At 34.7% G+C, this 15,485-nt stretch overlaps 2 protein-coding genes across 2 annotated transcripts in view; both read right to left on the reverse strand.

Annotated features, from left to right (window-relative positions):
• LOC141838738 (notchless protein homolog) overlaps positions 1 to 4,375 on the reverse strand; it is a 16,100-nt gene extending 11,725 nt beyond the window's left edge. Inside the window, exons 1-6 of the mRNA XM_074726302.1 lie at positions 4,231 to 4,375; positions 3,780 to 3,971; positions 3,552 to 3,633; positions 3,372 to 3,461; positions 2,392 to 2,517; positions 1,775 to 1,902 (exon numbers count right to left, since the gene is read on the reverse strand). Coding sequence (XP_074582403.1) covers positions 1,775 to 1,902; positions 2,392 to 2,517; positions 3,372 to 3,461; positions 3,552 to 3,633; positions 3,780 to 3,938 — 585 coding nt within the window. The 5' untranslated portion in view covers positions 3,939 to 3,971; positions 4,231 to 4,375. The remainder of the gene's footprint in view (positions 1 to 1,774; positions 1,903 to 2,391; positions 2,518 to 3,371; positions 3,462 to 3,551; positions 3,634 to 3,779; positions 3,972 to 4,230) is intronic.
• Positions 4,376 to 7,342: 2,967 nt separating this feature from the next.
• LOC141811455 (beta-galactosidase 5-like) lies at positions 7,343 to 14,925 on the reverse strand. Its single transcript, XM_074699490.1, has 19 exons — positions 14,627 to 14,925; positions 14,425 to 14,520; positions 14,206 to 14,318; positions 14,039 to 14,105; positions 13,821 to 13,913; positions 13,516 to 13,659; positions 12,719 to 12,807; positions 12,411 to 12,516; positions 12,223 to 12,310; positions 11,298 to 11,416; positions 11,039 to 11,203; positions 10,574 to 10,752; positions 10,277 to 10,386; positions 10,089 to 10,198; positions 9,907 to 10,017; positions 9,686 to 9,799; positions 9,397 to 9,602; positions 8,548 to 8,884; positions 7,343 to 7,772 (listed from the first exon to the last, which is right to left on the reverse strand). Exons 1-19 carry the CDS (start codon positions 14,849 to 14,851, stop codon positions 7,641 to 7,643), a joined length of 2,604 nt encoding a protein of 867 aa, XP_074555591.1. The 5' UTR covers positions 14,852 to 14,925; the 3' UTR covers positions 7,343 to 7,640.
• Positions 14,926 to 15,485: the final 560 nt, after the last annotated feature.

The following is a 15,485-nucleotide window of genomic DNA, read 5'->3' on the forward strand; positions in this document are numbered from 1 at the left end:
CTGCCAAAGTGTGACCGGAAAGACAAATCACACATTTTCTTAAAGAGATATCCCAAACACGAGCATCACCATCCTTGCTAGAACTAACAAATCTGCGACAAGGAGCTTGCAAGTGCACAGGTTCCCAAGAAATACCAGTAATCCATTTCTTATGACCCTGCCATAAGAAACCAAATATACAATGCTATAATATACAATACATGATGCCATATCAACTTACAAATATCCAAAATATGATTAATAGTACTAAATGGGAACAAATCAAATAAGTATCACAAGTGAAAATTTGTAGGAACAAAAATAAACCGTCAATGGAATAAAGCTTAAACATCAAATATTGCAGTAGGATGAAATGTACCAGCATAATCAATAATCTCTACCAGTTCAACCAAGATTAATAAAACTATAAAGGGTTAACCAAAGTTTTGTCAAGACAATCTTGCATCAACCAGGGTTGATTAATTAATGATATCTTCTTAAAATAAACTTACAACAGCCTCTATTTGCTTCATTAGATGATTGATGATAAAAGAAAAGAAACATTTTCCCAGAATTATACGAGGTGAAAAATGAAGAAAATGACAACTTATGGAGCAAAGGATAACCTAACCAACTTTATGATCATGTTGTATGGGCCAAGATGAACATGAACCAATCGGCCTTGGTGTATATCAGTACTCGGCAAGAATAGATAAACAGGCATGATAAAGCAATGGCAAAACAGGTATAGACCCAAGAAAATTGAAGCACTATATCAGTTGGCGAGCAATTGATAACAAGTTATAGTAATATTTAAGGGAGTTAAAATAACAAATGAACATGGTAAAACACCAACAATATATGACCAGACCACTTGCTTAAATGGGCACACGATCATGCCAGAAAGTTCATCTTATTTAAGCAGTATCATGCCAGAAAGCTTATCTTATTTAAGCACTCATAACTAACAATCCTTCAATTATCCAGACATAAGATTGACCAAATATTTACGTAAAAATGGAAACTTTAAACCCAGTGGAGCTACACCCATATGCAGAAAAAGGTACTGATGTAAGAATAGATGTAAATTGACCAAGAAAAGACATCGCTGGTTAAGAAAGAAGAGATTTCTAATCAATCAGTGTGAAATTGATAATCCCACTAAAAAATGGTTGGTAACTTGAATAGCTTTTTTCATTTAATGGCTATAATTTTTTATCTAAACATATTAATTTATTTGGTCAGATTAATCTTATAAATTTAAACAGGTACCACCTGCTTATCTATGTACTATACAAAATCAATTCATTGCTTCATAAATTGCAAAACCTGTTTTTTTTGTTATTTTCCATAAATTAATTGCATGAACTTCTGACAAAATACTTACATCTGGTAAAATAATCACCAGTACCTATAATCCAGCATACAATGTACATAACATAGTCCATTTTATAGCCAATATAATTGACAATATTTTACAAAGTTGAATGCTTAATGATATAAAACTTCTGTCACAGATTAACTTTCAGTATGTAGATAATATCATGCATGTGTATATAAGCTTAAATTTATGTATTTGGAAATGCTAGATAAAGGATGGACAAGATCACAGGAATGGAGAATAGTCCAACATCTTTTCAATGTTAGTATCTCTGTGCATGAAGATAGAATACAGAATGCATTACTTCCGGCTAATGTACTTATCTCCAGTCATAAAAAACATGAATTTAGCAACAAAAAAAGGAATTTTCTGAACTTAGCAAAAATGTGAGGGGAAAGGATTATACGAACATACGAGAAATGGACTGCCCGATTGTTTCCCAGTTTGTGGGTCCCAGCTAAGAATTTCACCAGCCTTGCTACCACTTACAAGATGTTCACCATCTGGTGACCATGAAATACAAAGGACCCAATTCTTATGACCTGAAATAGTGTAACAAGATTGTGTTACTAATTTTCGAATAAAAATTAAAGGTTCTCAAGTTCCAAATAAATATAGTCAATGAACACCTTCATTCAATTCTTTATGCAACCAACTTACAAATCAACATTTCAAAGAAGATAATCGTCAAACAAAATAAAGATAGACAACCAATTGTCATCTTCATTTATCCAGAAGGGCGCCAAAGGTAATTGGACACTATTCCGTGTTTTGAATATATTCTTTCATAACAAATGTTTATGGCTTGAAATCTAAAAGGGCATTGTATAAAAATTAAACCAAGATACAACCAATGTCACAAGATGTTCTAGGTTCTGTCCATGGTTAAGGACTTCCTGTCTCAGGCACAAATAGAAGGATGCAAGCAGCATAGAGATATTAACTTCTTTTGGTACTAAATTTTCATAGTTGCATTACGTATATCAGATGAGGACACACATAAACTAAGATGTCTCGCATCAAATATTAACCTGAGCAGGTGAACATAGGGGTCTGAGTACTAAGATCCCACAATCTTACAGTTGTATCACCCGAACCACTCGCCAAGTGTCGTCCGTCAGGGCTGAACGAAACAGATAGCACAGCTTCCGTATGACCTGAATTAAAAAATAGCATGAATAGAGTTTAAGGTGTATACAAGCTAAGAGTAAGATAAAGGTAAGTACTTAAGCAATTTCTTGTGACAAATAATTATGTCAAATAACAGCATATTGGCATGTTATAGGCACTATGGTTGACCTTTGTTAATGAAAGCATTCAAAATATGAGCATGATAGACTTAACCAAGAGAAATTTCAGTATAAAATATTAATCAGCTGTATCTAAATATTCAGCATGCTATGAAAAATCAATGAATCAGGTAGAAAGAACATGAGGATGGAAATTCAGATGGTGAACAAGCAATCATTTCCTGCCTGTATCGCATAATTGCACAGTATAAATGAGACATGATCATCCTTTTTTTATGGTGGTCTTCATTGAACACTGTTCAAATTTTCAGGATTGGCCCAAAAACTATCAGAGCCTTACCTGGAGAAACCTTCAGATACTTCAAAAAAGGATAATAACTTCCCTTAGTTGTTAAACCAATAGATCAGGACGCCAATAAGGTTTCACTAGTCCTGAGTAAACACTCCTCCAAGTTCCCAATGAGAACTTCCTTTTAAAAAGTGTTTCTGACGAGGACATCAAACGTATCCAAAGAGGATTGTTGTTTAATTGTTAACCATAAAATGACAAGTCCATCACAAAAATTTGGGATTGGTTGTATGGACCTTATTCATCAAAAATATCATATCAGTATAACCTGTATTCCAGAAAACTATACATAATCTGCAAGCAATCAGTTAAAAATCAGATCAAGAGAACAAGCATGGATTTTAGTATTACTTGAACACTAATCCCATTTGCACCACAGCTTTCAGAAATTTGTTAAAGATTGGTAACAAACCAGCTATAGTCGCAGAGCATCGATTGACTGGCCGGATTCTGAATAAAGCTTGAGGTTGGTAAACTATTCGCAGTACCTTCTCCACAGAAACTGCAAGAAAGTAAATTTTTAACGGAAAACTATTGACCACAAATTGTTCAAAAAATAATGGCAAACATATTTACAAAGAAGTTGGGATACCTTTGTTCTTCTGCAGGTAAGAACTGAGTTGAACAACAAGCTCTTGGTCTGATATGTAAAATGCGTAAGGCATCTTTTCCACCTAATGAATAAAAAACAGAGTGAGTTTCCATGTCAGAGAATAGTTGAATAGGTTTTCAAAACACGATTATGTGACCAATGGAGAAAATCAACCAACAAATCCATAATGAAAATAACAAAGGTTGCATCTAAATCAAAGGTACATACATTATTTAGAAGTTTGTTGACTATTTCCTGGAGTTGTGGTGGACCAACATTCTGAGGAAGATAAAGTGGAGCACCAAGAGGCTCTCCTTCAGGGTCAGTCAGAAGGCACATTACACTATTATTGTTGCTTACTTCTCTCTCAACATCCATCACCTCCATCTCTTAATAAAATCAGTATCAAAAGATTGTAACCTGGCAAAAGAAAGAAATCATTATCTCTTAAAATTCAATTACAATGAAACCTGACAAGTTTTTTTTTCCAAATAAACAGAAAATTATGTTTTATTTTGGATGACACAAACCAGATTGAACCATTAAAACTTGAACAAATTTGGATGCAACAGTTAAACTCCATGAAACCATTCAATATTCGACGAGTGTTATATTACTTTTATTATACCACATGTCAAGTTACAAATCATGTCTTTGACTACAAGAGGAAGACTCTTACCAGGCCGACGGAAGGATGATGGCGGTAGCTGCGCCGGGATAGCACAGGGAACAGAGAAGAGAAGACGAATGGAGAGGGAATCGAGCGCTCGCGGTGAAGAATGGAATTATCGGCCGGGAACGAAGGGCGCCGATGCGGGCTCGAATTAGGGTTTTAAGGTTTTAGTTAGTTTCGTATTTCACCCCACAAAATCTTTTTATTTGAGGAATAACTTCTTAAGTTTTTAAATAATCTCAAGATGTTTTTTTTAAATGTCATAATAAACATACAAGAGCATTATTTTGAGACGCTTAATATTGATGCTCCTATCTTGCACTAAAATATATAATAATATAGGTTTTATATTTATCAGTAATTTCTTCTTTTCTGTTATTGTTAGTTAAAAATTTTCTATTTTTTTTGTTAAAATAGGTCGTGAGATTATTGTTAATTTGTAGACGGGTGGCAATCATTATATAACTAAAGACAAACGATATAATTAATTAATTAAATTTATTTGATTGTTCCATCATCATATCCTTTCTAATCAAAAAGTTAGAATAGAAATCCAATTTGTTTTTAATAGATTATTCTCCTTTAGCTTTCAAGATTTATGTTATTATACCATTTTAGATGAGCAACAAAATGTCAATATTAGTCGGCTAAGCATTCGATTAAAATCGAACTGAATCGAACCGAATAAATCAAATAAATCAATTTTTTTGAACTAATCAAATCAATCGAATTTTTTAATAAAAATTGAATAAACTGAACCGATATTTTATCGGTTAATTCGGTTTTTAACCGAATTTTTTAAATATCATAAAAATTTTACTAATTAATTAGGGATTTATAAATTTATTTACTTAAAATTTATAAATTTTTTTAATTTGAATAATTCGGTTTAACCGAATAAGAAATTTTAAAATCGAAATCGAACCAATTTTAAAATAACTGAATTTCTGAAATAACCGAACCAAATTTTTTAGTTCGGTCAGTTTATTCGGTTTAACCAAATTATTGCTCACCCCTAAATATTAGTGGATAAAAATTTCATAATTTTTCTCAAGACAAAATACCTAGCTCGTGGCCAAACACGGGCCCCAACCATTATAAATCGTTGAGTATTTGATTAAAATCGAATAAAATCGAATAAAATCGAATAAAATTAATTAAAATTGAATTGAATCAAATTTTTTAATTAATTGAATCGATCAAATTTTTTAATAAAAATTAAATAAATTAAACCGATAAAATATCAATTAATTTAATTTTTGATCAAATTAATTAAAATAATTTATCAATTAATTAAGGATTTATAAGTTTACGTATAAATTTATAAATTATTTTTTTATTTTGATTTATTTAATTTAATTGAATAAAAAATTTTAAAAACAAAATTAAACTGAATTAATTGATTTTTAAAATAATTAAATTAAATTTTTAAATTGATTTATTTAATTTAATTGAATTTTTATTCACATGAAGCCAAAGTACAGAGGAGAGGAGGCATATACACAGCAAAAAGTCTAATTTTGAGTTTGTGCACCAGAGCAAGTTTCCATGCACTGGTGTTTCTTCTCAACTTGGACTCGGATTAATTTATGAGAAACGAACTAAGACCATCTCCAATCTACATCATCAAATTTAGTGTCATTTTCATACCAAAATGGTATAATTTCAACACCAAACACTATTTCAGCTCCAACCCACTCACACTATTTTACATCAAAAAGGAATATTCTTTAAAATATTTTATTTATTCTTATTCATTTATTCATAATTTAATTATCGACATAAATTTTAATTTAATAATTAATTTATGATAATTATTATATTTAAAATTAATATTCCATTTATATTTAATAAGTTAATTTTTTAAATTTATAATTATTATGATTTTTATTTTTAATATTTATAATAATTAATATTACTATAAATAATGAGAAAAAATTAATAATTATAATTTTATTTGTATTTATGATATTTAATAATATATATATTATATTTATTTTTAAATATAATAATATATTATTTTATATTTATTTTTATATTTATATTTACTTATATAATATAATAATAAAAAATAAATAAATAAATGACATCATCAAATTTAGTGATGCTACAGTGCATCATCAAATTTGGAGATGCACTGTAATATCATCAAATTTGATGATGTACTTGGGGGTATTGATTGGAAAGAAATGATATAATCTTTACACTAAATTTGAATTTTTTAGTATGGGTTGAAGTTAGCTCTACGATGCGCACATCACCTTCTTCTACGTTGTTCTCCTGCGCCAGCAACCGCCATCCTCTCCCTAATCCACTCTCAGTCCTGTGGGTGAGCCGGATCGGCCATTTTCTTCCTCTACAATCAGCATGATAACCTCACCTTTCTCCCTCGAGAACTACTCTAAGCACATTAATCTTTTCGGGATATTCTGCAGCATATAAACACAATCAATACAAGAAAGCTATTCGAAACGTACGTACGCCCAATGATAGATAGATAAATACTAGTTGGAAACTCACAAGGCTTCCTAATTACGAACGAGCGGTAACTACCACTTCCCATTTGAGATTTGACTCGCTCGCCTGACTGTATCCCCTTGTATTTGGCAATTATTCATCTCGTGCTTCTGTCTTGGGCGTTCTCTTCCTCTTTGTTCCGGTCGTTGAAATCTTAGAATCTAAAGGAAGTAAAGGATATTTCAGGGAGAAGAGAAACAAAGGCAGAAAAGAAGGATATGTCATAATTATTCAATACTCGTTGAATCACTCGGAACACACGAAGACGAAGATGCCAGTATTGTTAGCTCATATAGAGCACTCTTACCATGCACGACAGTCGACTGTACAGTGCACGACAGCCATCAGAGAGTAACATCTTTCACTGTGAATTATGAAGTACTTGAGTTACTTATGTCTCATTTTTTTTCGCATATATTATTAAAGTTAAAGAATTAGATTTCTATATTACTTATTGCGCTAAAAGGAGAACAAATTTGATCAGAAATTAAAAGAATATATAGCCGACGCTGCGATATTTGATCAGAAACGAAACCTGACGCAGATAGAATGATAGCAGAATCATACAATCACAAAAGAAAATAAATTTATAAATGGCAACTTCGATCCAACAAGAACATGAATAAGAGATCCATGAAAGCAAACAACTAATAGATTTGCTTTCCTCTCGCTCTCCATTTTGGCATGCTCTAATTTGGGATTGCATGCCGGTGGACCAGTGACCGTAAGAGTCCCCGGAGAAGAATTAGAGGAATTGCTCAATCCTAATCTTTTCCTTCTACATGAAACTAGCACACAATAAAACCAAACACTTTACACTTGCGCTGAATTTTTTGTTTTTTTTTTCTTGGAATTCTGGGGAAGCAAAACAAGAATTCCTGCGTTGGTATTTATGATGCTCAAGGTATTGGCGGAGCAGCAGCAGAGCATGTAGCTTCCACTGCAACTCTTTTGGTGACATTTGGGCATGGATCCCCACCGAAGTTGGTGTTGGAGATGTCGACCACGCATTTCTCCTGTCCGATGCAGCTCTGTTCAAATAGAACATCAGTCAAATTTGATTTAGGAAATTATAGGTAATATGCAGAAGGATAGTTGTATCCCCTCAAGAAACATATGTGCAGGAAGGACTAAACAATAACCATATGCATTCAACCATATGATAGACGAGTAGTTGAATGAATTAAATTTTAAAATGTAACAAGCAATGGAAGGAGTAAAGGAGACAAAAGAAAACTCTACTCGATGCTTAATATGTTCAAAAGAGACACAAATGACTTGTGTTACAATAATACCATCTTACATGTACACATAATGTTCAAAAAAACTGATGCAAACATAATTTAACTCATATATCGGTATATAACTATAAGTCTAGATAGATGTAGTTTTCCCATTCTCTGTAGTATACTAGTGTTTATTAGGTCAATGTACACATGTCATTGTTTATTTATAGAACAAAGGATTGTGGCGTTGTTTAAGGAAAAGAGGATGCACAATATTAAGTATGTGCTGTCTAAGACCACAAGATATTCTATATAGTTAGTTTATAGAAATTGTCTATCAAAGCCACGTCCAGTTGAATCTCAAAGTGTGAAGCAGAGATCATCGTTGAAGCAAAGAGATCTCTTTGAAGTTAAAGTTGCACGTCAAAGAAGAAAGACAGGTCCAACATTATGCACATTATGATGTAGCTTATTACTGTCAATTATATAAGGGACTGGAACAGTATGAACTCAGACATACGTGTATGATGAATAGACATGCATATCAAAGAAGAGAGAGATAAATGAGAAGCATAGGAACCTTTGCAAGGATGGCATAGGAATTTGGTGAGTGACATGATCCCTGTTGAAAATTTTGACATGTTCCAAGGGGTGTCCCAAAGCTGGCAAATACGATATCTGATATAGATTGTCCTGGGGCACATTGCAGATGGACCTTTGGTTCATGGTGCTCTTCAGCTTGGCCATAGCTCTCAATTGTCCAATCCTTCAGTGTGGGATGCAATTCAGAAACATCTGCACAAACAGTAGAAACAGATCTTTTCACTAATGAGATCTTTGCTGTATCGCCTCCAAGTTCTTCGAACACTACAAGTAGATTTCTTGTTGCCTGTAACCAGGAACGTGGCACATGGTACCTGCAAATCAACAATATAACTCATCCTTTTGGGAAACAAATAATAGTGACTACCATTTTCGAAATGATCACTAGAACGTAGTTTAGTTCCATAATTCTATCAAAACTAAAAGAAATTGTGAATGTATCCTTTCTTTGACAAAGGTCTACCATTGGTTTTTCATTTATTAGACAATTCTACTAAAAGTCCAGACAGATTTTGTTCTGTGCCAATAAAGTAGGGACTTCAAGTAAAAACAGTTATTGGCAGAGGCACAAACACAAATCTATTGCATCCAAACAAATGAAAGAATTATGAATCTTGACGACTCTTTGCATTTATTGCTCTAGCAAAACTCAAAGAATGGGTTTAACAGTATGAGTTCCTTGTATTTCGATCTGTCAAACAATAATGAATTACACTTGCATTATCACTTGAAGAATTTCAATATCGAATTAAAGCTAGATCATTTCTTGAAGAATTTCAATATATTTATTGTTGTAACCAAACAGTGCAACTCTTGCCAAAGTTACCATCGTTGAGTTGGTTGGCCACAACCACTCTGACATTTTGGTGCTCGATATGACCCTGCGTAACTGCATGAATTGCAATATCCATTTGGTGCAAAAGCAGTCCAGTATCTTCCAATACTTTGCCCATTTATCCAGGCTTGTCCCTTCCCCATGCTACCCATATCCAAAGCCAATGGTTCATTCCCATCAGGGGCATCAAAGTATGCCTGAAAAAATGTTACTAGATCAAACTGATGCAAAAAACATTGGCATTGCAAGCTTGTGAACTGGAGTCAGATTTTGACCATACCCTATACCATGACAAGGGCAGCTGGTTTTGAACTACTAATGAACCTTGCATCCATTCAACAGAAGCATCACCCTGCAAAGAGTTTAGGTTCATAGCTTCTCCTTTTAGTCCAACCTACGAATGCAAGAAAAGAAAAGTTTACTTTTGCTGCCCTGACACTAGAATGTGAATGTAATCATTTGAAAAGAAAAGGAAAAAGACTGCTGGTGGAGCAAATAAACCTGGTATGACCATTTGTTCCATGTCAAGTCTCTACTTCCTTCATTAAGCCCGTGTAACACCACAGGACCAAGGACTCCTGTGCTCCACAACTCATAATGGATGCCCGAATTCTTCATTTGTAGTGCATTTTTAGGTAATGAAACTCTGAAGTTGAGGAAAGTAATGATAAAAAATAACTCACTGGTAATCCAACCGCTACACTTAGCAATGCAACTTTGTTATTTCCACCACGAAGATTGACACTGCCAGAAAATTTGATCCTCCTATCTTCCCTCGCCCCATAAGCAGAATCTGCCATGAAAATGCTGTTTAATTCTTAACTTCACCAATTGATTAGTACTTCTAAAACCACACAAAATGCTAATATACCTGAGAGTTGTCCATTAATAAAAACATGTAGCGCATGACCAGCTGATTGGACAGTTAGTACAGGAAGCTCACCACTTCTTAAAAATCCTTCAGTTGGATTGATATTAACACTGCAAAAGAAAAATAATATATAGCTTCATCTATTTAGCATGATAAAATTTATTCTTGAAATGGATTCTAATATCAATAGGAAATATACCATACATGTGATTGTACACTGAAAAAGATTCAAAAATTACATAATGCATGCCCAAATGTGTAATTAGGATGGGGGATGACAGTTGGTAAAGATCATACCTAGTAATGTACCATAAATAATCAGATGCATCTCTGGTAATATTTATCTGCTCTAACAACCCAGTTGCGGTGATCAATGAAGTTTCTTCCAAAGAAGCAACTTCCTCATCGTACCGCTCCCACATGAATGATTGAGACTTAGTTGGATACATTTCCATTTGAGATGTTTGAACACCAACCTATTGCAAGAAAGAAAAAACTGACATTTCCATTTGAGATGTTTGACTTTGAACACCAATCTATGGAAAGAAAGAAAAAAACTATTTGCAGAAACAGTGCCATAAAATTCACTGATTTCAACCACAGTTTAATAGAAATAGTGGCTTTGATTCATAAATGTGAGTAAAGTCATTGGCTTAAAACTACTGTCTACTTCTATGCGTAAAATTATAAAGACCTAACTAACCGAAAGCATCCAACATCATCTGGTAAAAGAGTCTACGAACTTATAGTCAATCCACTTACCATAGCAGTGTTGAACACCACATTTCTGCAGTCAGGCAAAATGCTGATTGACCAAGGTGGTAGGTTATAGTGCATGTTATTGAACATTACCCTGGCAAAAGACTTTGGATTGTAGTTTGCAAGGAAAGCTACACAAACTCCAGGTTGGAAGCTAAACACATGAGCCTGCAGCACAATGAAAATAACATATCCAAATTTAGTAGCACCCTAAAATAAACAAGAGATTGGCCTTGTTGTGCTAAAGAGAAATTCAACATACTTGCTGGAGACTTCCCAAAAAAGTAACAGTTGGGTCAGCAGAAACAAGAGCTTGTTCACACATTTTAATGACTCTGTGGAGCTCCTTAAGATGTCCATATTTAGGTTCTCTGATCAGTCCTGAGAATTTGTCATGCAAAAGAAACAAGAATACTTCAGGTTTTCAACAAGAAATCTGACATTCATATTTTGGGTTAACCACTATGATGCAAGTTTAGTCCTTTTTTCATTTGTGCCTTGTGAAGTGACAACTTATCATGGTCTCGTCCTATGAATTTACAGAGAACTAACAGATAAAAAAGAAAACCCTAACTAGTTGCTTAGGAATAAAACTAGTCTGTGCAGCTTCAAGCTTGAGCTAATTCTTGAATGCCATCTTGCAGCATCATAAATGATAGTTCATGTATCATAGAGTGAGCTCAACTAAGATTCTAATACCTTGGATCCATGTACAACCAGGTCATTTGATCAAGTTTGAAATTTTATTCTGTTGTCAGCTTATAGATTTAATTCATTGGCATTATTCAAAAGTCAGATCTCACTTGTCATGAATGGTTATCTATCAATTATGTAAGATTATAGGATAAATAGAAATATGTCATTTCAGTTAACAGTGATAAGGTCTTAGTCGATCTTTACCAATAAGGAGTTCTAGTTCAAATTTTTATAGCCTCAAAAAACCATAACTTATCAAAAGCCCAAAAAAAAAAAAAGCTTTAGAGTCTGGTTTGTCCACTGGGCCATAACAGAGATGATGAATTGTTTTCTTGCTCTTCAAGCTAAATAATACAAATAAAGCAAAGTGTGTCAAAATCATTGTGTAAATATTATCCAAGGATATCTCTCATGGAATGTAAAAGACACAGAATGGCAGAGCTATACAGAGTGGAAGTGGAAGACCAAAGTTGGAAATAGAATGAGAATACCATATTCATCAATTGGAGCATCATAATCATAGCTGGTTGTGACAAAGGGCCCTCCAGCTGTGCGCCCAAAGTTAGTTCCTCCATGATACTTTATTTAGAAGCGAAAAATATGTATCAAATGAAGTATTCTTGAAGATACCCAGACATGCCAAAACAAAAAGGCAATTTTAAATGTGCAATAGTCTAACCATGTAATAGTTGATGAAGGAGCCACCCTTTTGTATAAAGCGTGCCACAGAGAATGCCAGATCTTCAACTGGTCGATGATGGATAGCTCCCCCAAACTCTGTAAACCTGTGGTGATCATAAGGAGAGAAGATAACTTTTACAATTAGCTCCTGCAATTGTGTCTTTGTGGCAGCAATATATGTGATAGTATTAATCCAAAAACTTAACACATATATTCTGCAAAAACCAAACACTATTAGGACTTTTTATTAGATTTGAGCAAAATACTGGGATAACATGACAGCTACAATTTTCTAAAGTAACATACCATCCACTCCATGCTTCAGTCCACATTAGAGGCTTGTAAGGCCTATTTGGAGTAAAAGTATCACAGTAGAAGCCATTGCATGTATTTATCTGTAGCAATGTGTAAAAAGATATTCAGAAATTATAGAAAATAGAATCAGAACAAGAAAAAGGAGAAGAACTTTCTATCACATCTATGAGGATGAAAGTGTCCAAACGATAAAAGGTAATCATCTAACTTAAATCAACTTCAGTGCTCCACGTTCATTGTTTTTGAGAAATGTGTGAAAGGCAAGATAAAACAATCAGGATGTAGAAGTTGGGAGATGTATCATCAATTATTTTATGAAGAAATTGATTATCCATTGCAACTGTTTCAATTAAGATTTTGAATCTAGAACATTACAAACATATCTGAAGTTCAGACTTACCAATAAAATCAGGAGCTTATGTATCAAGTCAGGAAATTGTTTCTAGAATCGATTACTTAGTTTGTAAAACTGAATCATATTTCTGGTTCCTATTTTAAAGAATATAGTCAAAATAATGAAGTCCATGATGCTCTGTCTAAGTTAAGGGAACCAAATCCTGACCGCATGTGAGACTTATGACAAAGAAAAACAGCAACCTGAATTAGTTCCCAAATTTTAATCAAGAAGATGACAAATAAAACAGATTCCAGACAAAATATAGTTGCTAGAAATAAATCCACAACATGGGCTGACAACAAATCAGTACATCCAGAAAGTGAATCAAACACAAGAAATACATGGCAAAAAAAAAAACAAGTTTATATTTGCTTGATTAAAAACTCCCCACCATTGGATCTGGGGCATCATCCTCCTTGCACATGACCCATGGTACACCTGTATTTAACCCAAGAGCCATTTCAGCAGCCCAATTGACATATGACTGACCAGCAGACCCAAATGCCCTACTTTCAGGCCCATACTCATTCTCAATCTGCACCCAATGAACTTCTGATCAGAAAATGGCAACAAAAAGATCATTCTAATCTCCTCGTGAAAGAAAGGGATAGGAGCAGAAATTTGACATTAAGCAAACAGAACATGCAAGGCACTATAGAAAATCTAACAGCCTTTCGTTAACTGCAAGATACATGCCTGTGAAAGTATGATTGGACCACCCTGGGAGGCAAAAAGTGATTCACTCTTCATCATCTCAACAATTTTTTGTGCAAAACCTTGCATAGCCATCTGCAAATATTGTCACACTTCAAAAGAAAATAAAATAGCCACCCTTTATTTTGAATTGTGGAAGCATTCAGAGTGACCATAGAAAGACATTCAAAAAACACTGGAGGTTAGAATGAAGAAAGGACCTTGAAGGGCTCATTATCTGTTCTGAAACTGATTCCTGGAACATACTTTAACCAGACTGGAAATCCTCTAAACAAATGGAGAAACAACAATAAGGTAGAAGTGAACATATCATGAATATGTTACAGGCGAAATCAAAGAAACAACTCTTCCAGAATCGTAGTAATACCCAAAATTCCACTCTGCACAGACATAAGGTCCAATTCGAAGGTGCACATACAGCCCCGCTCTCTGGACTGTCTTGACAAACCTCAGCAAATCATACCTGCCCTCAAAATTGTACTGCGAAAAAATACAAACCAAACAGTCCAGGAGACATCAGCAAACGCTAATAGCAGAAAAAACAAAACGAAAACTAAAGAACTGGTAAAGAAAGGTCATGGATTACAGCGCCCGGTGAAGGCTCGTGTCCATTCCAGAAGACATAGGTCTGTATAACATCCAAGCCTCCATCCTTCGCTTTCTGAACGAGTTCTTCCCACATCTGAGCCACGAAAACAACAATGTTCATCAAAAATTCACCCGAAAATTTCTCCTTTTTGTCACAAAACAAAAGCTAAAGATAATAAGAGGCCGAGAGGAGAACTTACCTCAGGCGTACTCCTAGGGTAGTGAATGGAACCAGAGATGAGGATCCTCCTCTGCCCATTGATGATGATGGCCTTCCTGTCATAGGTTACACCACATTGTGCCACTCGAAGGAGAAAAGCCAGCAGTTGCACCAGCAGCAGCAAAAAGGCTCGTATGGAATGTGGTGAGTTCTGGACTACCATGCTTAGTGGTAACCTCCTCCTTGTCTCGGATCTCACTCCCATCCTCCCCCCTCCTATTCCCTCTTTTTGCCCCTTCGAGGGGAGGGAGATGCTACCAGTGGAGGGAGAGTTGCGAGAACCACTGAACGGGGGAAGGAGGATATGGAATGAGTCACAAGACGGCAAGACAATCAGAAGAAAAAGGAGGTTGTGGGCTGGCCTTCCTAATCTGCCAAACAATCCCTCTGTCACATATACAGCCCAGAGTAATAGTATAGTTGACCGCCATTATTATACTCGAGGAAAAAGAACAAACAGGTGCCCGGCATCCCCTTAATTACATAACCTTAGTGTATACGGCACTGCAGACAAAACTGCCGCAGCTCATCATGCCATTGCCAACCCTATTTTTAGTTTTCTTCTTCTCCCACAAAAGATCCAAAGCTACGTATGGCTTGTAGTATAAGGGTTTGCTAATTTTGTTTGGCTAAATGTGGAATCTGATCCACTGTTCTAGTGGGCCATTACAACCTCTGACAAACGATAATGATCAATTATGATGATGAGCATTGAGCAGAAACAAAGAACAGCTCGAGTAGAGAAGGAATCAGCATCGGCGGCAATGATTCAAGCAACGGCTTGGGAACTTTAGCTGCGTTCTGGGAACAACCTGCGAATTCTCACAAGGCTTGTTTGT

Source organism: Curcuma longa, chromosome 1, assembly GCF_044706935.1.
Source record: "Curcuma longa cultivar G26 ecotype Majalengka, Jawa Barat chromosome 1, ITB_CL_G26_1.1, whole genome shotgun sequence".
Lineage (NCBI taxonomy): Eukaryota > Viridiplantae > Streptophyta > Magnoliopsida > Zingiberales > Zingiberaceae > Curcuma > Curcuma longa.